At 41.0% G+C, this 27,206-nt stretch overlaps 1 protein-coding gene across 1 annotated transcript in view; it reads left to right on the top strand.

The window, feature by feature from the left end:
* Window positions 1-27,206, top strand: part of xylt1 (xylosyltransferase I) — a 118,650-nt gene that overhangs the window by 78,130 nt on the left and 13,314 nt on the right. The window contains exons 5-9 of the mRNA XM_004066196.5: window positions 5,720-5,800; window positions 7,775-7,991; window positions 9,350-9,526; window positions 14,547-14,812; window positions 19,745-19,943. Of these exons, the coding sequence (XP_004066244.1) occupies window positions 5,720-5,800; window positions 7,775-7,991; window positions 9,350-9,526; window positions 14,547-14,812; window positions 19,745-19,943 (940 nt within the window). The remainder of the gene's footprint in view (window positions 1-5,719; window positions 5,801-7,774; window positions 7,992-9,349; window positions 9,527-14,546; window positions 14,813-19,744; window positions 19,944-27,206) is intronic.

Below are 27,206 nucleotides of genomic sequence, written 5' to 3'. Positions count from 1 at the left end.
GCCAAAAACCCGCAGCACCCTAACGGGTCAACTCCTTTACTGGTGTGTGACTAAGGCTCTAGCCTAATAAAGTGAATGTTGTTCTCCTTCTTTTGCCTGCTTTGCTGTACAAAAGCCTGAAAACGGTCTAAAAAAGTCACAGTTTTTCTCAGATGTAGAATTCAGGGACCCCTTCAGTTCATTTACGCTGTATTCTAAGCATGACTGTTAACATTTTGTTTGTAAAACAACTGCAAATGTTGTTCAAAAATGTTATTGGGCACCAGATATGATTAATCATTAAGAAAATGCAGCATAAACAACAGTGTCCTGCTGTCCACCACTACAGAGAAACATAATCGGTGCTGCTCTGGGTCCTTTGGGTGTTAAATGCAGTCGCTCCCAACCAAACAGATCAATGATGCAGAACCTCTGCGATTCATTCAAACCTTCTCCAAGTGCCTGCTTGCTTGCACTCCATTGAGTTGGTTACACATTCAATTGATTGCAATTTAATTGCCCAGGGTCAATACCCATTGACTCTACAGGACTGCTGTAAACCATATGGTCCAAAAGTCGTCTCTCTGCTCAAAAACTTCCTATTTTAGAAAAAATCCTACAAACTTAATGGCAACCTGAAGTGAAGTGACGAAAAAAGCAGATGAAGTTTAAATTTCCGGATTGTTGGACATCTGCAGTTCTTCTGGGAGCCGTGGACCGTTTAGTTTTTTTTTTATGTAACTCCACAGAAGCCAATTAAAATTCTCTTATTAATGGCAGCGTTATCTCCTCTGCACAGCCAGATGTCCACCAGTTGAGTGAAGGAAAAGCTGAAGTAGCCACAGGGTGGAAGAGATCTGATGTTCTCACAGCTGGAGCTGACATGTTAAGAGCAAATATGGATTTGGCTTTATCCAGAGGCTTCCTTTATTTTGTTAGCTGTTTTACCACACCAGTGCTGCTGTCATGCGTGTCTGATTATGGTGTGCACAAACTTTTCCCGCATGTTAGACTTATTGTTTGATTAAAGGTAGCTGTGGTGCTGTGATGCACACATTTTCCCCACATTTTGCCTCCTCATTTGCATGAGGCTGATTTTTTTTACTTAAAAAAAAGCTGGCAGCGGTGGCTTCAAGCTCCATCTATGTAGGAGCGAAACGATTGATGGAGCCAAAGAGGGAGCCGAGAGGCAGAAATAACAGGGAGAGGCGAAGGAGCAAGAAGAGGCAGTCAGAGAAGGAAAATGAGAGAGAACTTTGTATTTTTGGATCCATGCAGTGTATGGAAATTGCACACTTATGCTAAGTTGTCTAAGTTGTGCATTTGCAAACACAGCTTGGACTGAAGTTTATGCAGCTCCTGTTTATAGCATTGAATTTGCAAATGTGGTCCTTTTGAAGTGTCAGGTCCAGAGTTCAAGCTTGAGCGAACAGATGTCTGCTAAGGTATCCTCAAGCAGCAAATCTGACAACATTCAGCTGTTTTTGAGTCGACGCTGCTTTTTCAGTTTAGGAACAGGTTCCAACTAAAGGAAACTCTAGACAGGAAGGAAGGCATCATCGGAAACTCTCTAGAAGAAGCAGCCGTCTCTCTGCATCTAGTTGTTTCTTTAATGACCTTTGAACCCAACTCTTGATAATTCCTCAAGATGTTGTCATTTTGTTCAAATTTTTTGAGGGCACTGCAGTGTTGCAGGCAAGAATGGGGGGGGGGGGGGGGGGTCCTCTGCCCCGTACCGCCTAACTCTGGCGGTTGTTATCAGTGAGACAGGAGACAAGCATTATTTCCCGTCTAATTCCCCGATAATGTCCGTCTTGCCGCATGGATGGCTCTCAAAGGCAATCACAGAACCACTTAGACCAGCAGAGGATCTGTGTGTGGACGAGGGCCGGGGGGGTGGGGGGTTCCGCTTATCTGTGCGTGCATTTGAGTCCAGTGAGGCCAGGGGATGAGTTACATACGGGCTTTGTCAAAAAGCATAGGTCCATTCTTCAGCGTTCATGTGTCCTGCTTGTATTTTAGCCCTTTTTGTGTTTTGTAGAGTGTCTTTATAGACTGTAACTGCTGCTTTTCATGACATCTGTGCCTTGAGAGACAGAGACTGCCTGCAGGCACCTTTGCCTCTAATCTCCTCAATTTTGTCGGCAGTGTTGACCAAAAGGTTTGCCAGTCTGATTTAATTTTTTCCTCAAAAGCTGTTCTCTCCTCTCATCATGCCTGAGCTGACTGCTAAGCTTGGAAGTAAAACTCTGATGAACAGCCAGTTCTGTCCAGTCAGAGTGTCTTGACAGCGCGAGCTGAACTCGTCAGCCAGGACTTTGGATCAGAATCTTTGAAAACAGATATACGGAGCGGAACTGTCAGGCTGTGACACAAAGCAACGATGTAACAAGCAACCTGAATCATCAGGTTCCTGTGGGTGTGGGTGTGCATGTGTGACAGAGAAGCCAAAGGGCTAACAGTAAGCAAATGAGACCCAGCGGACTGGGTGACCACTCAGGTGGCAAATGTGGAGTTTGACATGATTTCCCATGGTCTGTGTGTGTCTGCAGCCAGGAGCGCCTGCGTGTCTGTGTGCTGCATTGTCAGTGTGCATGCAGGCGGCGTGTGTTAATGTGCGGGGGAGGTAGAGACAGAAGACTCCTCGCGTTTGTACAGCACATCAGTTAGGCTTTATGGCTCAGGACCTCCTAAGATAAGCCACCCAGGCTGTGAAATTGCTCCTTCAAGAGAAAACGACATTAATATGCGCCCGTCATTCCCCCCACTGATCCCTGAGTCTCACTCCTCTTTTAGAAAGACGAGCCAAGCCGTCATGAAAGGCTCCGCTGCAGATGAAATGTTGGAGCCATTGACTGGGGGCATAGCCCGCAGAGCAAAGCTTTTAGCCTGTCTAGTCTGAGCGTGAGGAAGCAGACATCTCCACAGTGGAACAGCATGCATGAAGTCATTCACCAGAATCACAGACAGCAGGATCTTTTGTATAATCCTTAATAGCTTCATCAGCCCAAAGGGTCTGCAGCACTGATACGAGGAGCAATAGATTAGTTTGTCATTTCAAGTTCCTTCATTTTTGCTTTTAAACTTTTAGTACTTCTCTGCACCATGTAAAGCCTCTCGACATGTAATAAAAATGTCTACAATGTATAGAAACATTTTAATGAAGCTTTACATTGGAGCACACAGGGTGTTGGCAAATGGCGTGCGCTCAACCCAGTTTGCAGGGGATTGTGCAGTCTAATGAGAGGCAGAGCTCGCTTGGTGCATCATCACGTTGAACAGAAAACACACAAAATACAGAGACATTGGCTATATCCAAATTCCCTCGCTACTCTTTAACACATTAAAAAACTGTAAAGTGCGGGACTATCTAGTGCCCTGGATTTAAAAGCAATTCATAACACCATGCTAACTACTTTTTTTTTAAATGGCCAATAAGACGTCATCAATTTTTACAAAGTAAAAACCTAAGAAATACGAGCATTTTACGACCACTATTTTTAAATCCACTGTGTTTTGAAGATTTGAACATTTTTATTATACATATGAGCTAAACTTTATCGAAATCCTAGAAATGTCGAAAAAAACAATTTTGCAACAACCGTCAGAAAACTGGGATTTCTTAAATTTAATATGAATGTAAATCCATCGTGTCTGCATCTTCATTATTTTGAGATTATGTGAAACATTCCAGAGTCAGTAGCCGCTTATTATTGGGACCGACTTGGTACGTGGAAACAACTGTCTCCATAAATCCATACGTCGAGGAAGACTGCTGGTTTTGTCTGTAAACAGCAGCTTTATGTATGTTTTTTTAAAGTTGGAGCTCTTCTTCAGTTTCCTCACTGGCTCTTTTCTCTCCAAAGGAACTTTCCAAACACGTCTTTTTGTTTTGCATTTGTTAACTTTAAGCTTTGCGCTTGTAACTTAGCTAGCGCTCCGAGCAAGCAGCCACTTTATGTCACACGACGCGGCAAGACAGGCGGATGCGGTGAACGGTATCCAGTAATTTTCCAAAATAAAACTTCCTCCTAAATCGGATAGTAAAAAAGTGGAAAGAATTGAAGTTAGTGTGTGCATTTTTTGTCCTGTTTGCGGCCCGGTACCAAGTGGCCCTCGGAGTGCGGACCAGTACTGGTTTATGGCCTGGGGGTTGAGGACCCCTGATTTAATGGGAACAGGCAGCACGTTGATAAACGACAAGTTGGGGACACCCAAAACGTCAAAAAGTGACATGGAGGGGGCCCCGAAAAAATGTCCATGATGAGTTGGGAGAGAGAATGTGTTGGTTGCAACGACAACAAGAGATTAGAGGCGGCCATTGTATTAGTTTTGCGTCAAATTCGGATCCGGGTCTGGGTGTACACGACCCAGCGTCTGGGTTTGGGTGCGTATCCGGATTGCGGTCCGCTAGTTAGTTATCCTTGATTTAAATCATACATAAATTGTGGACAAATATTTATTTGTCATTAGCATGCATCTCAGGATCCCTTGACCGCACATCCCTATAGTGTAAATGCAGGCATTCTTAAAATTAACTGAAGATAAAGTAGTGTCCTTGTTCACCAAAATGTTCACTAAAACCAAAAATAAGACATTTGGTGTCGGTTGATACAGCTTCTGACCTCATGTTCAGGGGCTTTGCACAGCTGTCAAATATAAAAATTGCAACAAAAAGTTTCAATTTCATTTATATAGCCCATTATTATAACAATAGTCTTCTCAATGGGCTTCGTACCTGTATTTGCATAACAAACATTGAATCATAAAGAACAAGAAGTCATAGAATTCAATAGATGAAGGGTAAACCAAACAGACTAGGCTAAACTTGGCATTCCTGCCCTTAGAGCCTCCTGATGAATGACAGAATGCATGACAGGAACATGGATGGTCAAAAGTAATAGTTAATTCTTGCTTAATTATAGATAAACTTACATTTATAAATTTAACTTTATTATAAAGTGTTTCCAAAACAGGCAGTGTTTAATGGAATCAAGAACAAATCTGCTCATCTTTTGGCGATTTACCCACCTATAAACCTTTAGTGAGAACTTCTAGACTACACAGTTAAATAGCTGTGTGACTGCTAAGTACAGAACTCCCAAAATGACTAATTGAAAGAGGTTTTTCATTGGTTTTTGTTTTACTGTGTGTGACGCATGTCTGAGTGATGCTGGATTCAGGGAGTTACAATGGAAGAAATGCTTGATCTGCTCATTGCTGCTGTTTGATCAGGTCTGGGTCGGTGACAAAGCCTTGGAAGGCTTTCATCTGCCAACTTTTCCTTGCAGTTGTCAAACTGGATTTTTATGTTTCTCTGATGGGCTAAATGAACCATCATGTCACATTTAAGAGAACACATGTATGAAAGCAGCTTTCTCTTCAAGGGAAGCATCAGAGTCACAGCAGTTCTCAATCCCAACACGTTCAGAGTCTTTCTAAAAGGCCTAAAACAGCACAAATAAAAGTACTTTACACTGTTCTTGGGGTCAATGAAACATATTAAAACAGAATATTTTAGGTTGTTGACTTAACTCTTATCTGCTGATTGTTGTCTTGTCTGTGATTTAAATCAAACACATCACCTATTCCAGCTGCAGGGTTTTATAGTCTATCCACACGACAGCTCTCCAGAAATCATTACACCTTTCATTTGTGCTGCTCAGTCACTCTCCTTTTCAGGCCAGATGTTGTTTCAGATGTTCTCATACCAAAGTGATTCATTGTTCTTCCATTCTAGGACTAATAACCAGCTGGTGGCCTTCCTGTCCAAATACAGAGACATGAACTTTATCAAGTCCCATGGCAGGGACAATGCACGGTAAGATGCAACATTCTGAACTTTATTTACCCCACACACACACACACACACACACACACACCGCAGCTCTCCTCTGCTTCCCTTCTCCGAGCATCTGCGCACAGACTGCATCACATTACAATTAGCTCCCATCTGGAACTTCATTAATTAACCTTGTTGGCGAGGTGAACTGGCGAGGTCACTGCCGGAACGCCTGTCGATGCTGACGCAACCCTTTCTGCACCCCCCCAGCATAAAGGAGCAGACATGTCTAACCCAGTCTGACTCAGCACCTAACCGAATGATGTCAGTGCATGAACATGCACACATACTTGGGGGAGAAATCAAAGGTTTGAACAATGACAGAGTCTTTCCAGCTCTGACCCAAATTACCAGAATCCAGCTCCATCTTAGATTCGATGATTTTACCTCCATCCTTCTGTAAACATCGACTGCTCTCACTGCTAAGTGGTTACAAGAGACGAAGCTTTCAGTTTTTGCAGCATCTTGCTAATATTTCACATTTTTCTGAACTTCAAGCAGAGAAAAATCACAATCTTGCATCTGGTCCCCAGCTCAACTACTCATTTTCTTACTGATTCATTCTATAAGAAATAAAGACATTTAGAAAAAAATGTCTCTTTTGCTGAAATCTTTAACAAAGTATAATATTAATTTTTATTCAAGGCATAAAAACAGTAGAAATACTTACAACTATAAAATGTAATATGAAGTAAATATGATCCAAACAGAATATTGTTACGACTGTATTTAAATTATTCCAATGAAATGTTTTCAATTGAGGAACAAGGTTTTGTTTATCTCCGTTTTTAGAACATAAATATGACAACTTTACAAGTGACAAAACTCCAGCAGGACTCAAACTGGACGTTTGGGAAAAATTAAGAGGTGGTGACATGTACAGAGTTTGACAAGAAGCAAAAGAAAGCAAAGGCTTAAAAAAAGCAGAGTGTGAAGATTGGTGACGGAAACCAGGCGTGATGTAAAGGGATAATGTAAAACAAAATCCATCAGAACAATATGAAAAAAAAAAAACGCTGCAACAAACACATACATCCATGAAGTTGTATTATATAAATGGATGTTTATTATAAAAACACACGGCAAAGCATTTTTGCAGCAGTTACAAAAATGTTATTTTTTCCTTTTCTACCTCATTTCTCTCATTTTCCAACTGAGCCTGTGGTGAGCTGATTTAGTTAAAAACAAAGCTGCTGTATTTCTATGATCCTAAAATTCATCTTCCTGTAGTAACATAACTACTCCAAGGGTATGAGGGCTTCAGAAAGACACAGAGAAAGACCTGAAATATTTTTACCTCAAAAGTTTCTGGAGTTTTATCTTAGATCAAAGAAGAATTAGCTTCAAAATAGAAATTGTCATTTGCTGTTCTTTGCTGAATCAGGGGGTGTGTGCGACACGTCGTAAACTTAAACAACCTTTTTCCAACAACATCATACAGAAATCCACATTATGTTGTTAAAATGTTTTTCGGGATGCAAATAAGTAAAAAAAAAATAAAAAAGATGAAAGTTGATACATATAATTCTGATCCCAGCATCCGTTTAGTAAATACCAGAACTTTCTATTGTCCTTCAAGTTTATCGACTGTTAGCACTTAGATTTCCTTACAATAGAGTCATACAAAAAGAGTCAATAGAATCACGTGAGGCTCTTCAGATTTCAGTTTACTGCTGCTTTCAAAATATCATTATATTTTCAAAAGATTTAACGTGAAGAGTTTCCTAAGCAAACACTTATAAAAGACCCCCCAAAAATAAACAGCATCACTTCATTGCATGCTGTAGAACTGCATTTCAACAGCAAGGAACAACAGCTTCTTCATGACAGGCTCAGCAGGAAAAGAGCTACTTCAAGAAAAATTAAAAACAAGAATCGGGCAGAAATGATTAAAGCAGCAGAACTTCATGAGAATCTATTGGGGTTCAGCAGGATGTGTTTTTTTTCCTCCAGGTTCATTCGGAAGCAGGGTCTGGATCGCCTTTTCTTTGAGTGCGACACCCACATGTGGCGGCTGGGAGACCGGAAAATCCCAGAAGGCATCTCTGTGGACGGAGGCTCCGACTGGTTCCTTCTCAACCGTATGTTTGTGGACTACGTCATTAACTCCAAGGACGATCTGGTCACCAGCATGAAGCGGTTTTATGCCTACACTTTACTTCCTGCTGAGGTAACTCACTCACAAGTGTCCACATCCATCCACATGAGGACATTGTAATGACTTCCACTAAGTTTGTCAGAGTAACCGGCTGATGGTTAACCCTTACACTAAAACCTGGAAGTAGCTTGTTGCCTCACAACGCAAAGTCCAAGTTCCTAAAAAACAGGCACATGCACTCATAGGGCCCTAGCGGTGCTCAGGCCCTATGAGTGCTGCCCTCAATGCCTCATAATAAAATGTTTTTTGGGGGGGCGCTCATGCGCCCTGGCCAACCGCCCACATTGCCCATAAGAAAAACCGCCACTGGTGGCCACTTTATTAGGGCCACCTTGCTAGTACCGGATTGGACTCCCTTTTGCCATGAGAACTTACTCAATCCTGGGTGGCATAGATTCAACAATGTCCTGGAAACATTCCTCAGATAGTTTGGTCCATTTTACATGGTAGCATCACGCAGTTGCTGCAGAATTGTCAGCTGAACATCCATGTCGCCAATCTCCCATTCCACCACATCTCAAAGGTAATCTGTTGGGTTGAGATCTGGTGACTGTGGAGACCATTCGAGTCCAGTGAACTCACTGTCATGTTCAAAGAACCCGTCTGAGAAGATTCCAGCTTTAAGACATGGCGCCTTATCCTGACGGCAGTAGCCATCAACGTTGCTACTACAGGACCCAAAGTGTGCCAAGGAAACATCCACCACACCATTACATCACCTCCTGTTGATGGATGGATCCATGCTTTCATGTCAATGACGCCAAATTCTGACCCTTTTAGAATATGAAAGTATGATCTTTTGGAAAAAAAACTTTTAGATCCTTTTGGGAGATTTTTGAATGAATTTTTCTCGTGGCTTCTTTCTGCAACATGAGTTTTGATTTTTTATTGAATTTTCTAAACAGCATATTTTTGATATGAGCGAAAAGCACAGAGTAAGGTCAATTTCCAGTACATTTGTTTTTGTATTTATGGAACCCTACATTCTTTTTCTGGTATTTTTGGTCTCTTTTTACATTTATGAAATTTACTATTTGTGTTTGCATTTAATATAATAAAAACGACAAATACATATTCGTTGTAAACAGTAACAGACAGTGAAATTGTATTGTTTCTGTTCTTTTCTTAAACAAAATCTAACTTAAATTATTTTGGTGTGTTTTATCAATCATTAAATTATAAATTATAATTCAGTGAGGACGTGCAGACATGTTTTTGTTGCTGTGAGACATGTAGAGGAAATCGCTGTTTTTTATGTTTCTGTTTTTAAACTGTCTTTTTTTTATCTTGGTGAGAAAATTGACTAAGTCGTGGCCTGTGAATCTCCTTGTTTCCTCATGCTGTCTTCCTCTCCATCCCTCGGCTCTCAGTCGTTCTTCCACACGGTGCTGGAGAACAGCGCTCACTGTGAGAGCATGGTAGACAACAACCTGCGCATCACAAACTGGAACCGTAAACTGGGCTGTAAGTGTCAGTACAAGCACATCGTGGACTGGTGCGGATGCTCGCCCAATGACTTCAAGCCGGCAGACTTCCCCCGCTTCCAGGTAAAAACGACTTCAGCTGCTGCTGAATTTGACATTTTCTTTTGATGACTTTGATGACAAGCTTTATAAAGAAAAGAAAAAAAAACTTTGAAAGTTATTGTGAAAAGAAAATGTAAACAGTTATTAAAACAATGAATCCCCATACTGGGTAAGGGTTAGTGGCTCACGAAGTGTGCATTATCGGAAAACTAAAACACACCGAGGAAGCCTGAACCATCCGACCAGAAGCGGAGGTCGGTTACTTCCGCAAAGTACGTTAATTCTGATAATGCACACCTCGAAGGCCATTAACCCACTTATACCACTTAAAAAAAAAACTCAATCAGTTTTAAGTACTTTATTCTTTTTACTTTTTCAATTTGGATGGCCTTTTTCACAAAAAGCGGACTATTTGTCATGCGGTGGTGCTGAGCCGGCAGCAACCTTGACTGCAGCAGCAAAGGAAGCCATTTCTACGCCGATCATTACAATGATCCAGATGATGAAGATAAAGTTTGTTTTGAAGAAGCCAGCGCAGTGATACAGAACATTTAATCTATGTGACCAGAACTTCTTTTTGAGGTGTGCGTTACCACTTTTTAATCCACACCCAGCAGCCAATCAAAATCGAGTATTCGCGGACCATGGTGTAAATATAATTTATCCAATGCAAACTTTTAGGTCGATGTAAAATAAAGGCATCATTGTGTGTGCTATCTGTTACACTGGTAGGTTAAAAGGTTTCATTAATGTCTCTTCCACGCAACCACTTTTTGAATATTAGAGCCTATCAGAACATTCGGGTTCATTAAACGCATTTTAGTTTCACAGATCCTGTATTCTTTAACTCATGCATGACAGAACTGATGCTGGGAACATTGTGTGCATTTGGTGCTGGTGTGTACCATCATTGGCCGGATAGGCTCTGGTGAAATCATTCCGACCTAACTAAGTTTTGATTTCTACTTGTTTGAATGCGCAGTCGGCTAAGAGTTACGTTTTGAATGGCAGCTTCCATCAACCACAGGTCTGCTCCTCGCAGTTAAACTGTTTTTGCGTCAGCCGAGAGAAAAGCACATTAATATCTGAGTTATGACTGTACAGCAGCTTTTTTTTCATGCCAGAGGATGACTGGTTTGCTTTAAGGCAATGTTTCAGATTCTCATAGCTTACTTACACCATAGTGCTGTAGAGTCAGCTGGAATGGGAGGAAATACCTAAAAAATGTCAGGCTTTGTTTGCAGAAACAAACCAAAGACAACTCACACAGTTCAAAGGCTTCATGGGTCCCATTCTTGAACAACTTTTGTTGGTAGTAGCCCTAAAATACTATCATAAAAAATAGCGCAATCAAATTTGTGAATAACCTTGAAAGCAGCCATTGCTCTGGACTCCCTTTTAACGCTTTAGTAGCGAATTAAAAAACAAAGTAAATAGTGATGTTGATTTACAACACAGCGACCAACCTAATTTAGAAACAACATCATATATTCTTTCTTATACTCAATAATCTCAGAGAAACAGAGATTTGGGCTTTTTTCTGTTTATTTTAATTAAAAAATATTAAAGTATGATTTTATTTAAAAAAAAGAAAACAGTTAAAATAGTAGATTTGAACTCTGCTATGTAAAATGATTATTAAAAAAAACATGGAGGAGGCCAAACGGGTTACCTTTATTCAAGATATTGGTCAAACACAGAAAAGTTCTCAGTTTTTTCCACATTTGCAGAGCAAACAATGGGCTTGAACTGAAGAACCAGCAGCAGCACATTATAAAAGAATTTCCCCTGAAGAGACGTACTGTCAAACTCATCATCCAGTGTGTTCGCCTAGCCTTCACAGTCAATATGTGCAAAATTATGTCACGATTAGAATGACCCTGGGAGGAAAATCGGCTGCAGCGGTAATTAGGTCCTTTCTGCCTTGGGTATGAGTGGGAGAGAAGGTCTGGCTTGACCTTTAAAATAAAGTAAAGCATTGGCATTGACTCCAAAGTGAGTTTATTTCACTGTCTGACTTTTAACATGCTCTTGAAGAAGTTAAAGTGGCTCAGCAAAGTGACTCCTAATATTCTACCACGGCTTATTATCACTTTAACTCATGCCGCTTTCGATCCTGCCCTTCATGCACCAGCCATCGCGCTGACCTCAGTCCCTCTGCCAAACCCATCTGTCTCCCTCAGTCTGGCAGTCTAGTGCCAACACAGCTCCCGTCAGTTCGTTGGCTCTGATGTTGAGCCTGGTTTGCACCCAGTTTGGAATCAGTGAAGTCCAATGCTGACATAAAAGAGCCTTTCCAGAACCAGTCTGTGTTGATACTAGTGGTTATTATATTGTTGAGCTATGCCTTTCAGCCTTTACAAACAACGACAGTGACAAGCAGGGGGTGTCTGGTTTTTCAGTTTCCCACGAGATTATGTTCACGCCAGCTCACTAGGAAGGTTTGAACGCATTACTGTTTGGTAACATAGAAATATCTGGGAAAAGCAGGAGGCAAAGACAGAGATCTAGCATCTCATGATATACGTTTCTTTTATAAGACTTATTAATTGTGCGTGGGGTCATGGGATGTAACGGAGGGTGGGGGGCAAAGTGTGAGTAGGGTTTTGCGCTGCTTTGAGCTGCACAAAGCATGAGAAGCACTTTTTTCAATTAAAGTTTGATTGACTGATTGAAGAAGGGCCTCTTTCATATCAGATAGCCGTCTCAAGTTTATCACAGAGGGGTGATGCATCAGAAGGTGTGAAGCCACACTTTCATCCCACATTTGCTGCCACATGAGAAAAATCACAATCTTTCAGAAATGTGCTTGATTTGGTTTCCAGTTTCTTTTTTGATATGTAACACCAACGTGTTTGGTAGCATTTGAAAAATACTTGGGTGCATGGGACTTCAAAGCTCCCTTTGTGCTTAAGCCAGGCTTTGGAGCTGGTTTAACTCATGTTGCACCATCAACCACACAAGACATAATACAGCATTGATGAAGAGGGTGAAAAACATGGAGGCGCTGCAGGAAAGGAGCAGCTTAGAGCTTTGAAAAAATCATTTGATGAATATTTACTAGGTAGGTGGGTGATGGGGATGGGGATTTGATACCATAGTGTGTCCTCAATTCTCTTATTTTGTTTGCAGAGAGTTCTGTAAACAACATGATAATTAAAAATAACAAATAATAATTTCCATTTAAATCCAATATATAATAACTTGTCCATGAGGCATTGTAGAATCTAATACCTGCCTGGAAGAAGGACCTGCAAAAGTCACTGTTCAGTGCACCGGTCTCATGCAGAGGGTGATGAGATGGTCCATAATGACAAATTAAGCAGAAAAAATCTATAGATTGAGACTGCTGCAGCTTCAGCTTACACACTGATGTTCTATCTTAATTCCTTTAATTCATATCCAGATAACCTTGGATATCAGTATTGACTGTATTTCCTGTAATGAAGCTGCTTGACACTGACGTCCTTTATGATTTCCTGCTCCAGTCATGCACCCAAAATCTTGTCATCTATGGCAACTGAATCATGATGTAATTAATCTTTTATCTGCTGTTTATTTTAGTTGGATCCATCACAGTTTGCGCTGTTAATGTTCAAGGGCCCAAGAAAGCCATAAAATGCCATTTTTAATCTAACCTTCAACCGTTCTGCCTTTATATCTATATAAAGGTTTCAGAGAGACCAATTGATGAGTTTTGTTCTCATCCATCTCGTTCTGTTTGTTCATGTTGGGTGTGAAGCCCCTCCCACAAAGCACATGGCTGTTTTTGCATTGGGTAATATTTTTATGGGTAAAGCTTATCATTGTTTCTGTATACCTAGAAACGCAAGAGAGCCGAGGGAACCTGTATAAACAAATAGGAAAGATGCTTTGACGTAGCACTATTTCAGTGCGGATCATATAGTTAAGTAAAACATGCTGTGATTCGAGAAACAGATTTGGGACAAAATCAGCTTCATGTTTATTAAAGACCCACTCCATTGAAAATGTGTTTTGACATGTTCTTGTAGCCTTTTTCTCATGATGAAGGAAATATATCAAATGCTTTAAAAGTAAAACTGCTTTTCTGAGTATTCCTTATCTAAAAGGAAGGAAACGGAAAAATGTTCGGCGGACCAAAGTCTTCCTTCTCCTGCAGCTGAATAACTCCGATATTTCTTGCTGTTTTTTTGCTATTCTAATGTTAGCTTGTTAGGCGTTTGTTGCTAGTGGGAGAGAGTGTGAACATAGGGAGGCTGGAAAATTTGCGAGGCTAACCTAAAGCAAATTTCTAACGAGCTTCTGCAGCTCTGCGGAAAATATGATTTTAAGAATTTAGATTTAGCTAAAAACTACGAAATCATAAATAAAAGACCACTGGGAACGCTTTTACAATAGATAAAATGTAGTTGGTGTGGGACTGTCTTCAATGAAGCATTGTGAACAATGACACTTTCACAGTCACTATCCCTCGTATGAAACAGTGTTGCAAAGACATACTAACTTCCTGTTTTAAAATTTTTACTGTGTTTGTTGTGAATACGGTTCGTCAGGCTAAAACCAAAGATTTAGCCACAAAGCTAGGCATAAAATCATATATGCATTTATACTGTATAAACAGACTAAGGCGATTGTTGATTTAAAGAAAAACTGTAGTAAAATAGCATTTAAAGGTTAACTTTTCTTAGTGACACTGGAAAAAGATCAGCCTTACCAATGTTTTACCTCATTTAAACTAGTGTAAGTTTTTGGTTTAGTTGGTCTAATTTGCCTTATTTTAAATACATGAACTTAAACACACAAGTGGGGATATAGATGATTACTGATGGAAAAGTGAAGTGATTGTGCGGACAGGTGAGGGATTGGAGAGTCATTTACATTTTTGCATATTCCTCTGGTTTTCATCGTGTTTAGTCTGTGCTTCCCGTCTCCTTTTTGTCTACACACACCTTCCTCTGACATTCTGGCCACCCACCATTTTTTAATTGTCGCCTCTTACTTCTCTTTATCTCCTCCGTCCCTCCTCTCCCCCAATGTTACCTTCCTCTTTCCTCAACAGCAAACAGTGCGGCCCACCTTCTTTGCCAGGAAGTTCGAAGCCAGTGTCAACCAGGAGATTGTGAACCAGCTGGACGCCTATCTGTTCGGGCCCTTTCCCCAGGGATCTCCAGCACTGAACTCTTACTGGGAGAATGCGTACGATGAGCCGGATGGTGTGGCCAGCCTGTCTGACACAATGCTCACCTACTACCACTCCTTCTCACGGATGGGCCTGGCGCGGGCAGCAGCCTCCCTGCAGGGAAACCCCAACGATCACAGCTGCAGGTGAGTTCCCTGAAAGCGTGAATGCAAACAGAGCTTTTCCCCTGCACTGGTATCTGTCTGTTTACACACACACCTGCATGTCTTTGTTGTTATTTTTGCACGCCTGCACCTGCTCCTGCTGTTTTTTCCACAGTTAGCCCTGGGTTTGCTTTATTCTCTGAAACCAGCCGCGCCCACATTAGCAGAGAAGCCACAGCATGCTGCACATAAAAAGCCTTTTGTTTTCGCCTCATCTCCCGACATCACGTCATGGAAATAGGACAACAACAGATAGCTTCAATAAGCATTAGAGAACTAATGCTTTTCATTTCGTAACACAATATGACACTCTGTCAATTTATCCCTGAGATAATGAGCCTATATAGGTCATAACAGTGAAAGCTGCCCCCTAGGCCAGTCTATTATTAGAGGAAATGAAGGAATTCCAGTGCTTTCAACATATTGTATGTGGTTTAAATAAAAAGCAAAAGGACCGTGTAGCTTTCATATTTAATTGATAGATGGACCATTTGTTCTCCATGTCCATTACTAGAGCTGAAACGAGCAAGTTTTAAACACATAAAGGAAACTGATCAGGAACCATCTCCTTGCTTTTTTCCTTCAACATCACAGCACAAAGACATATCTACATTTATTTTCATTATGTCCTTGCTCCTAAGAGATGCATAAATGCATTTCTAAAACTTCTGTCGCAACTGCTCTTAGGGGAGGAAACTGCTGTTTGCAGGCAAAAAATGGGCAAACGTTTACAGGCAGATGATATATCAAGGCTCGGTGAGCCCGTAGAACGTACATTTTTTTCTACCGAGGACAACAGATTGTAGCAAACAGGCAACACACAAGGGTAAATAAAGGTTAGGAAGGTGAGACGCAGACATGTCTTACAGTTTTTTCATACAGTTTTTCATTCTAACCTCCTTCTTACTAGAAGAGTAAGACGTAAAGTATGTGTGAGCATCCTACGGGCGCTTTCAAATCCGTGCACTAAGACGCCAGTACTCGCTATTTACTAGAATGTTGTGAAAGGACACTATGTGACTGCATCACTCATACGTAAATGTGTGCAACTTAAATTAGCAATATGAATACTGCACGACATACTTACCACACGCACGACAATCGTATTTTAAACAACATGCCTTGAGGTTGGGGTTTTCTCTCAAGCAAACTGCACGTGCACTCGTCTTACGGCGCAGCCAATTGACTCTCCACCAGCAGAGACAACCCAAAAACTTGCCGCACTCGGTCAACCTCGCAGACAGGTACATGTGACTGAAGGCTTAGATAAGCTAATTCTACACAAAGTCTTAATGTTTTCTTTTCATCAGCAATTCCATTACGTAATTGGCATATGGCGGTGTTTTGCCCTGCGTGGAAGGCTGCGAGGTACGGCGGGCAAGGATGCCCTTGTGGATGCAACGCCGGGCCCTACTCGAGGATCTCCCTAGCTGCGGCTGTATCAGTTGGCACTTAGTGCTGGCCAGGGGAATCCGACTAATTAATACAAAGCATCGGGAGCTGACCATGGTACTGAGCAATGTGATTTTTGCCCAGTGCACTAAATGTCAAAGTGAAAAAATTCAATGAAGCACAGATTTACATGTTCATATTTCTTCAGATGATTTAACCTAGTTCATTTATGATACATGCATGAAAATTTCATGTAAAGACCACAACTTTTCTCACTTTTCTACGTATATACACATATGACCAGTTTTCATCCCTGCAATATTCGCAAATTATTTGCAGCTGCTATGTAACACGGCCTTCAGCAGCTCAGCAGCCTAAGCTCAAGGGAGCAGGTGCTTCTGTTGAGCTGCATGTTTATGACGTAGATCACTGAATGTGTTCTGGGAGATTGTTTAGCCATTCAAGACCACCTCAAGAATGGAAAAAGTTACAGATTTTCTTTCTTTGGAAGCGCTGCAGGCAGCTGTCACTAAACAGACTTTACTAACTGCTCGTGTTTCCATGCACATAAATGATACTTTTTCAAAAGACACAAAATTAAACAAGTTTATTGAATTTTATCATGAGGTAAAAGAAAAAAACAACAACAAAATAATAATGTTTCCTTAGTGTCTGTTTGGAGAATGTTGTAAACTGACGCTGATCTGACATCATTTTAGTTGCTCTTCTACCTAAGTTACATATTTACAAAAGAGCAGATATGTTGAAATTTGAGTGGGTACTATTGCCTTCTTCTGGTGTTTTCTTTCTTTTTCCCACTCGTCCTACTGGCGTATTTTCTAAACTTCCGATAGCTTTGGCAGGTAAAATTGTCTTTTTATCCTGAATGTGTCTGGAGTATAGAGGAGAGTACACAGTAAAGAAGACAAAGCTGTCAAAGCCCAGCAGGTTTACCTGCTCTGTTTATGATTATGTGAATGTTACCAGCCAGAAAAAAAGCACAGAGAGGATTGAATGTCCAGAAACTGTGCCGCTTACATGGTCCTTTGGGTCGTTTTTAACTGATTTGACTTGTTTGTAACTGTTTAAGATGCTCTAACAAGTCTGTTGAAGCAAAGTCTTGCATGTTCTGGTACACATCAGGATGCTTGTTTTAAAACAGTTGTTTGATTGACAGCTAAAACTGAAGCAGTAACTGCTTCAGACATTATCAGTGATGTGACACCAAAACAAACTCAAAGGCAGTGCTTGAAGGAAAAGGCAGCTTCTGTTGGACGCTGGCGTCAGAGCCACGGCCATCACGACCTCCCAGTCAAATGAAGTTCAGATTTTAGATTTGCTGTCCTGATAAAGACCTTCAATTTTAGAGTCAGACTGCTCATTGTCCTGTAAGTCTGTAAAGCTGAGAGGAAAAAGCAACATTTTTTGTCCTCCTGACTCTGAACCTTTTTTAATTTGCCTTTTAATACATTGAAACATTGCAGGTATTTTTGCGTTGGAAGGAAATGAATGAATCATTTTGAGTTGAGGAAGTCACAGGGGAGACTCAAATGAGAAGTGGGTTAGTCCAAATCCTGGCTGCACTGTGCTTTCTTTGAGCTTTAGTGTTGGATTGTTGTTTTTAGGATAACACAGTTTTTTAATTTCAGCAAGGTTGACTAAGCAAAGCAAAAACGAAACTAATTTAAATCTTGATTTCATAATGAATCTATACTACGTGTAGGGAGGGACTTCAAAAGATCTGGATGCAGCTGATTTAGTTTCATTTTTATTTTGTTTTATTCAAACCCAACGATTAAAATGGTACAGCTATTTCTGTGATGTCCATTAGAGTTTTGTGGGTTCACGTTTCATTCTTAGGTTTTAAAGTAGCCCACTTTGCATAAAAGTTTGTAAGAGTTGATGTGTTACAGTCTTAGAGCCATTTGCAGCTGATTCGCTGATCTTTTGAGGACCTGCAGAACCGTCTCAGGACTTCGCTTGGTAGGAATAAGACAGAATGCAAATTCATACTCTTAAGCCTTTTGGCGGTGGGTTGGATGAGGCAGCACTTGGTTAGGGTTGGGTATTTTCTAGGCCATAATGTAATCAACAGAAGTCTGCACAATGTCTGTGTGCGTTTGTACATGTCTATGTAATTTCCATGCGGCTGGAAATCAAATGTGTTACTAAGAGCTGGCTGGGTCGGCCTCAGACAGTGAAAGGACGCACAGTGATTTGGTGCTTTTAGCAGCTAGCTGTGACTCGGTTTGAAACGCTGGGGAGCAAAAGCCTGAATGCAGCTTCTATGAAGGTTGTGTTCCGGCCTTCTCATCGCCTCTCACGCCAGCAGTCATGCCTCTTTTAGGAAAGATGAGTCCTGGGGGATCGAAAGCTCGAGGACGAGCGCAAAAAGCAGGATGAAAGACTGAGAAGAGAGAAGTGGGAGGAAAAGCCAAATGGGAGATATATGAGAGGAGACACAAAAGAGAAACAGACACACTAAAGGGGAGCAGGAGAGTGAGGAGTGTGCAATGCAATCCTAGTGAGTGTAAATATTTGCTGTTCTGCTTGTCAGGGTAGCATTTACCAGGACGGGTTGACTCCTGGTTCTTTACTGGAATACTGATGAGGCTACAGGCACAGGGGAGCAGGCAGAAACACTGTGTGCTTGTGTTCAGCTCTGTGTGCCTGGAGAGGGGTCCGGGAAGCAGCAGAATGAGAAACTGGCCGAGAAGAAGTCAGGGCGCGTGTGGACAGCAGCTGTAGAGAGCTTCCCAGAGCTGCGTGCCACCGATCCGTTTTAGTTTTCCGGAAGTCGCATCAGTTCTCTGCCTTGAGGGCCAAACCTCTGCGACATATGGGGCGACGCTCAAATGAACAACAAAATAATCGGAGGAACAAGACCTTCATTGGCTTTCGTTTGACTGGATGACCCAGTTCAACTTTCTTCGGCAAACTTAAATGTTAAATGCGCTTTGGTGCACAAGTGCTCAAAATGGACTAATCTGAATCTGCTGCCAATGAAGCATGTGACTCTTCGGTAATTTCAGCCCACATTGGTCTGTCACATGCCTTTTTGTAAGCCTCTCTCTCATTTCAGAGCTCATATAAGCCCCATCACACTGAGACACAACCATTTCCATACAGAAGAGTGGCTGTTTACTGACTGATTCCCAAAGGTCCTTAAACCAAGCTTTCTCCAGTCATTTCTCTCTGATTTGCTGTTACAGTCGTGCATGAGTGTGTGTGAACAGTTAAAACCGCCAGGGTGCTTTGTGGGAATGCCTGCATTGCTGACACAAGTGTTTGACTAGATTTCTGTTAAAGGTCACTGAATTAATGCCCACCATGTAGCACAATTACAGAGAACACTGACTTTCTCTTAACCTTTGCTGCAAGCAAGCATTAGCATGCTCAGGGCCTCGTCCTTCCACATGAATCTTCATATTCTTCTCTTCTTACAGCATTAGCCTTGAAATGCTGAAGGTCAGCAGGCATCAGGTTGAGCGGCGGACTCTCACTCTCTCACTGTTCCGCCAGGTACTTCCCCATGGGCCACCCGGTGTCCGTCCATCTCTACTTCCACTCAGACCAGTTCCAGGGCTATCTGGTCAAGCACCACGCCAACAACCTGGCCACAAGAAAGTTGGAGACCATGGAGACCTGGGTAGCACCCAAGAAGAGTTTCAAGCTAACCACCCCCCCCACAAGCACATTCAGCCGGCTGCAGTTTGCAGAGGTGAGTCAGCGTCTCAGACGGTGTGTTGTTAAAATTAGCAGTGAAAATGCAGGAAAGGAGTCAGAGCGGAAAACACAGCTCCTCAGCATGTAATTAGGAGTGAGATACACAGCTCCGTGTTGGGGTGACCTTATGTCCATTGCTATCTCGCCCTTGCCCAGACTCATGGCGCCACATCCTCACACTGTTAAACTCGCGCCTATAATGGGGCTTGTAAAATGTAAATTGATTGAGTTCATCCCAGTTTACAGGGATGAGCGCTTCATGAGCTGCTTATTTGTTAGATCCTTAGAATGCCTACTTTTCACCTTCACACTGGAATGCCTGCCTTGATTGTGTTGTTATGTTAATCTGTATTTCTGTTTACAGATACCACACAGCCTGTTTAGGATACAGCCACTCTGCTTTGACGCCACAGTGGCATCCTTTAAAATTAACTGAGCGCATGTAAATTGGCCTTTTTCTTGTGTTCGTCCGTTCCCATCAAAATGTCAACGCGTTGTTTGTGGACCGCAACGGCGCTCATAGAATACACCGTCACGTCCACCTTCAGCCTGGTTCCACACCAATTGGAGCCGATGCTTTTACCTGTTTCCCCACTGGGTGGCTTCCCACATAATCAATCATCGCTACTCACTTTACAGTAAAACATGCATTGGCTATGCATTGGCTTTCTGGGTAGTTTTATTTTCCAAAGTAATAGATAAAAATGTATTTCCATTTAAAAAGGAATTTGTACTTAGCTATCTTTGATCTTTTAATGCTAGAGATGTCCCTGGCAAACTTACACTCACACACTCTTCAAACTACCTTATTTTTTTTTATTTTTTTTATTTATTTAGCACTAGAAATTTTAATTGTAATTGTGACATAAGACAAGATAATAAAACAGAAGCAAAAATGGAAAGAACGGTGTTGTGTGCAGGTAGGTGGAAAAGAGAGGCAAAAGACAATGAATTCAAGAAAAATACAAAGAAATAAAATGACAAAAAACAAACAGCTTACAAAATATAATATGTATTTAACTAACAGTCTAGTACCCTTAACTCTTTGATCGTTTGCACAAGTTCCATTATTCCAACTGATTCGGAAGTGGAGAAAAGCATTTTTGGACCAATATGCAAAACTTAATGGTAGTAAAGTGTTGCTGCTTTACATAAAGTACAAAATTACGCATATTAGTGCAAAACTGCTTTTTCTGTGTCAGAACCTTATGTTCCATCACCACTGTAAAATGTTGTATATAATCAAAAAGCTGCTTTTCTACACATCAGAATCTGTTAGTATTACGTAAATTGCATAAACGGCTAAAGATTTCCAGTAATTCAAAGAACATCAACACTGGAGCTGAAATGGTTCAAGTAGGTGGAGTTGATGCTGGACAGCAAATCAAAGTATTTTAAGAGAAAGTAGTTTTCATATTAAGCTGTACAAATTGATGTAAAATAGTACAACTTGGGACCCGGTGAGCTTTAAAACAGGCTCACTGTATTCCCACAAAATCACACACATTACTGCAAAGGAATGTATGATGACATATAGCGTAATGGCAACAACCCCAAAGCTAAAACGCTAAAAGGCACAAGCCACTGCGTCCCATGACCAAAGGAATCCTCTATCCTCCATGTACAGGACACACACCTTGAGCTGGCTTCACTCTTCACCCACTTCAACAACTCGACCAAGTCTACAGCGATTGTTTAGTTTCTAGTCAAATTGACGTTTAACAGTTTTTATAAGACACAGTGGGGGTTTTTAGGCACTTATAATAGAATATTATTGGCAGATTCCTTTTTGGTTATAAGGAACACCTCCTGATATATTAGATTTATATTTTTAAAATGGTGATCTATTTTATTCACATGTTACCTGTGAAGTGTTTTCTATCAAATGAATCATGTTCATTTATATTCTTTGATTGAAAGAGAGTTTCGGACATAAGGCTTTGGTGCTGCCCCGCTCAGCAGGGAGCCCATGAGCCATGAGTGACAGAGGAGTGGTGTGAGCTGTGGCTTTTATCTGAATTCTTAGCCTAAGAAAGCCTTCTCTGTCTGCTACAGTGCGGTGGCTGTCAGTCAGCCTGTCCATCATTCAAAAGGGCGGCTGAAGGAGCTTAAATAAGACGGCACGGTGTAGCTGCAGAAGCTTTGTGCATTTTGTCAACTTGGCAGATATAACCCATATTACTGGAGCTAGAGTTTGTTAGATAAACCATATGGCAGGCTTAACAATGTGTTCCTTGTCCTCCTTTAGATAAAAAAAAAGACAGATATGTCTCTTTTTCTCCCTCTCCCAGCTGCCTTTAGACAGTTTAATTTAGTACAGAACCACTTCAAACCCACACAGTTCAAATTAGCTCCCCTCAAGTCAAACATGACAGTGAGGAGAATTTAACTCTCAGCTGAGAAAATCTTTCAACATAGTAAGCTACACAGACTTTACCTGCTTCAGAATTCAAATTTCAGTTTTCTGTTGAGGGTTAGGGTTTTTGCGTCTGTAGGGGTTTAAACATGTTAACATGATTGACAAATGGAGAAGGGTTGCACAGTGGAGCAGTGGTTAGCGCTCTTGCCTCACAGCAAGAAGGCCCCTGGTTCAAGTCTCGGCTGGGGGACCTGAACCAAAACATCAATGGGGGACCTTTCTGTGTGGAGTTTGCATGTTCTCCCCGTGTATGCGTGGGTTCTCTCCGGGGACTCCGGCGTCCTCCCACTGTCCAAAAACATGCTTCATGGGTTAATTGGTCACTCCAAACTGTCCGTGAGTGTGAGTATGCATGGGTGTGTGATTATGTGTGACCCCGCGACAGACTGGCGACCTGTCCAGGGTGTCCCCTGCCTTCGCCCATAAGTGGCCAGGATAGGCTCCGGCAGCCCCATGACCAAGGGACAAACGGTAGAAGATGAAACCAAATTCTTTTTTTTATCTCACATACACTATACTGTGTTGTATCCTTGAAGTGTGCTTCAATCAAGGTCTCACACTTCAAAGCTGTAACCCTTGTGCTATCCTAGGCACTTTAACATTGGGAGTTGGGTCATCTAGACCCACAAGACGGTGCGCTGAACCTTTTTTCTTCAATGATTTGTGATCTTCACTGGTGTCCATGGATTACATGAAATCTTTCCACCTTTATCCACCTTTGTCATGGTAGGGAGAACACGTCAATGTAAGGGTGGGGTCATCTAAGATAGCACAAAGGTTTAAGATAATAAAGCCTCTTTGGAACACTATCTGTAAACTAATGTTCTTTTAAAAGGAGTATCAATTAAATCATGAAGTCTGAATCCAAAGGCTGTGCCACACAGCCACTACGTACATTATGCATAGATGAAAATTGTTCATACGTGAATATATTCGTGGAGAAAGTAAGAAAAGTTGTGGGTCTTTACGTGAACATTTTCACAGATGTATCAGGAATGAACCACGTTAAAACCACAGAAGTATGAATAAACCACGCAAAGAACACCTAAGTCAACGTGAAATGTGAACCTTGTGTGATTATTGTGCTGTTTATATGCAATTCATTAGGGAGTCCTACTCGATTATGTAATTTTTACGGGACATGTGCGCCGGATACGCGGTTTAAAAGTTAAACATCGTGGTACATGCGTGACAAGAAATAAATACGTGGAACAGTCATCTCACAAAAATCACACACAGTTGTGTAAGATTTATGTAATAATTGCGTTTAAATTGAGTAATTCTTGACCAACAACATTTTTTTTTAACAACTCAAAACGGAATTCTTGTAAAGATCTGTCGGCCGAAACTCTCAACCGACATCTGTGCACATCGACAAATGCATCACGTATGTGGTGTGACACGCCTTCAGTGGGTGAAATGAGGCCAGGACTTTCTTTGATTGTTTGACCTGTTGGAAAAGTCAATGTTGCGTTGTTGGACTGATTCTGGTTGGTTGGCAGATCGTGTTTTGTTTTCCTTTTGGCATCTTCACTTTGTCAGAGAGCTTCTGTTGAAAGGATTTACATGAAATCATAATTTAAAATTTAACTTTTGTGTTTTTTGTGATCGTAGCTGTTAGACAAACTGAATTCTTTCAGTAACAGATACAGAAAACACAATGAAGAAAACTTTTTTCTGTGAGATCCATGTAACCTGATTTAAACATGCATTTGGAGCCTGAAGATTTTTCATGACTTTAAGGGCAGCTGAAGGGTAGGGGGGGATGCTATAATATTTCCCGCAAGTACATTTGTTTAGAATCTAGAAAAAAAACATTAGATTCCAGTTTAATGTGGCTTTTAAACACTTCTTGGTTCATATTCCCTTCTATTAATATCCCCCTTTGTTAGAGAATATACAGACACACAGGAGACTGCACCTACAGGAAGATTTTATTTTTATCAGCTCAGAGTGCTGCCATGCTGTATCTAGAATGACTGATCGATGGAAAGAGCTTGGGGAGTTGTCATCTCGTTGTATTCACAGTTAGTCAAATAATATCTGTCACTTTGTGTTACATTTGCACAAACACGTGGCATTCCCACTGCAGTCGTGAAACCACAAAGATCATTTAGTAGAAAATGATCCTTCATAAACTATACTGCAACAGCTAAGGATGTTGTTATTCTCTGGATCCCTTGTGGATTGCTTCTCTGGGAGCAGACAGGTGTTAAAAAAATGTAGATTTCTTTGGGACTAGGCCTGCACAATATATCGCAAATTCATAGTTATCACGAGATCAAGATGTGCCAAATGCATATCACAAAAGACGCCAAAAATTGCAATAAATGTTTACCTTAAATTTGCTAAAAAAAGACACAAAAGACGCCAAAAATTGCAATTAATGTTTACCTTAAATTTGCTAAAAAAATCTCATGGTAGTTTGAAGTATTTTACAAATCAAATAAATCAATTTATGCATTTCAACAATCAGACGGACCCCTTGACATTGTTGACCAATCGGATGAAGCCCTTTTATGTTAGATGTTCGCTTCCTATGTAGATTATGGTCATTTGGAGTATAATTTTTAATCTGTTTCAGTAAAATGGAAATGATGTTTTTGGTTGTTTTGCTATTTGTTCATATACCGCAAGGTATATCGTAATCGCAGTATTGATCAATAATATCACGTATCACAAGTTTTCCTCATATCGTGCAGCCCTATTTGGGACCAAAAAGACTTTTTACTATTGCAACTTTGATTTCTGTCAGACAGTTTTTATTGTTCAATTCAGTTCCTTTATAGAGCGTCAGTTTACAGCTAAAGTTGTCTTAACCATTTTTTGTTATACTGATGTCACCATGGGTTCATATGGGTTAAGGCCAAAAATCTCAAACACAGCATTAATTATTACAACAATAATACAATTGGCTGCACTGTGGCACAGTGGTTAACGGTCTTGACCAACACAGCAAGAAGGTCCCCAGTTCAAGTCCCAGCTGGGGGACATGAAACAGCACCTTTCTGTGTGTAGTTTGCATGTTCTCCCTGTGCATGCGTGGGTTTTCTCCGGGGACTCTGGCTTCCTCCCATTGTCCAAAAACACGTTTCATAGGTTAATTGGTTGCTGTAAATTGTACCTAGGTTTAAATTATGATTTTTCATGGGTGTGTGACTTATGGCCCTGCAACAGACTGGCGACCTGTCCAGGATGTCCCCTGCCTTCGTCGACAAGTGGCCAGGATAGACTCTGGCAGCCCCGTGACCCCGAAAGGGACAAAACGGTTTACAAGATAAATGATACAACTGGGTAACAATTATTGTTTAGATTGTTTAAATGTGTAAAAATGTCTAATAAAAGTGACCATCAGTTTGCATCTACCGGTAATTGTTTTTGGTGTAATCCCTGAAGTGGACAAGTTTCAATTGACTATGAAATTGGGCAATTTAGATTTGCAATAGTAAATAGGTCTAATGGACCACGACAATTTTAAAAAAAAATGTTTTTGTGCTTGGAGGAGGTGGTTTTTATATCAAAATTGACATATTTGGCAAAACTGCAATGGAAGCACATTTTCGAGACTCTCTGGGCTACTGTTGAGCGAAGGAGGGATACACCCTGAACCGGTCGCCAGCCTTTTCGCGTGGCCCATTGGACTGTCGAGTGGCCCCTGAGCGGCTGGCTGGACAGCAGACAGAAAGGCACTGTGGGATGGGTAGGCGGCCAGCTCAGGCCTCCTAAATCTTATATTTTTTTTATTTTCATCAAGACAATAATACAAAGATCCTCTAGTTTGATCCTTGTTTTTATTTTTCCCCTCTTGAACTAATATAGGTCACAGAGACACAGAAGAAGCGAATGAAAGCGGCTTAATTGCAGTGAGAGTGGAGTTCACAGTACCCCAAAAAATTCTGAATGATCTCATGAACCCAGACATTGAGACGTGATTACCGATGTTTCTGTAGAGCTTTTGAAATAAATAAATACGATCTCTAAACATCCTTTATACCTTTGGTGCATTGTAATGAGATAAACACAGACACAGAAATTTGAAAGTACATGCTGTGAATCAAAGTATTTCTCACATTCATTTTTTTAATGAATAATCCCGTGAATTGGTTTGTGTTTAGTCACATGATTATGATTTAATGGAAACAGTGTAATTGCGAAATTGTGTCTTTTCGACATTTCTAGAACTTCGATCAAGTTTTGCACATATGTTGAATGGAAATGTAGCTAGCGGAGAGGGAAACTAGATGGAAGATTAGGGGGAAACCTCCTGCAGAACCAGACTAAGGCTCCACAGAAAAGAGACGGGCCAACAATAAAAATACTGAAACTGTTTTTATTGAGACCAACACACAGGTCAGTAACTTCAGCAACAAGATAAGCAGTTGGACAAACACAAAATCCCAAGAGTTAAAGGCAGAAATAAGCTAACCGTCACAGCAATAAGACATAAAGACGTAAAAATCCCTGAAACAACCGTCATGAGACAGACAAAAGTTGTTGAAAACAGACAGACAAGCAGATGGACACGCCCCTTTGGCCTCCATAGTTATTATTTTTGTCCCACAGAAACAAAGAGAAAGTGTCAGCAGCTACCTTCATTCTCTGTCTCTAAAACCCTCAAATCAAGTCAGAAATCTAGGGGTAATCATGGACTCTGACCTGAACTTTAACAGCCATATCAAGTCAGTAACATCAGCGGCATTTTACCATCTGAAAAACATTGCCAAAATCAAAAACATAGTGTCAAAGCCAGACCTGGAGATAGTTATTCATGCATTTGTCTCCAGTAGGTTAGACTACTGTAACGGCCTGCTCACCGGCCTCTCCAAACGAGCTGTAAAA

This window comes from Oryzias latipes, chromosome 1 (genome assembly GCF_053564925.1).
Source record: "Oryzias latipes strain Hd-rR chromosome 1, Olatipes_Hd-rR_3.1".
Classification (NCBI taxonomy): Eukaryota; Metazoa; Chordata; class Actinopteri; order Beloniformes; family Adrianichthyidae; genus Oryzias; species Oryzias latipes.
The sequence above is the reverse complement of the archived record's forward strand: the minus strand, read 5'-3'. Positions and strand labels throughout refer to the sequence as shown.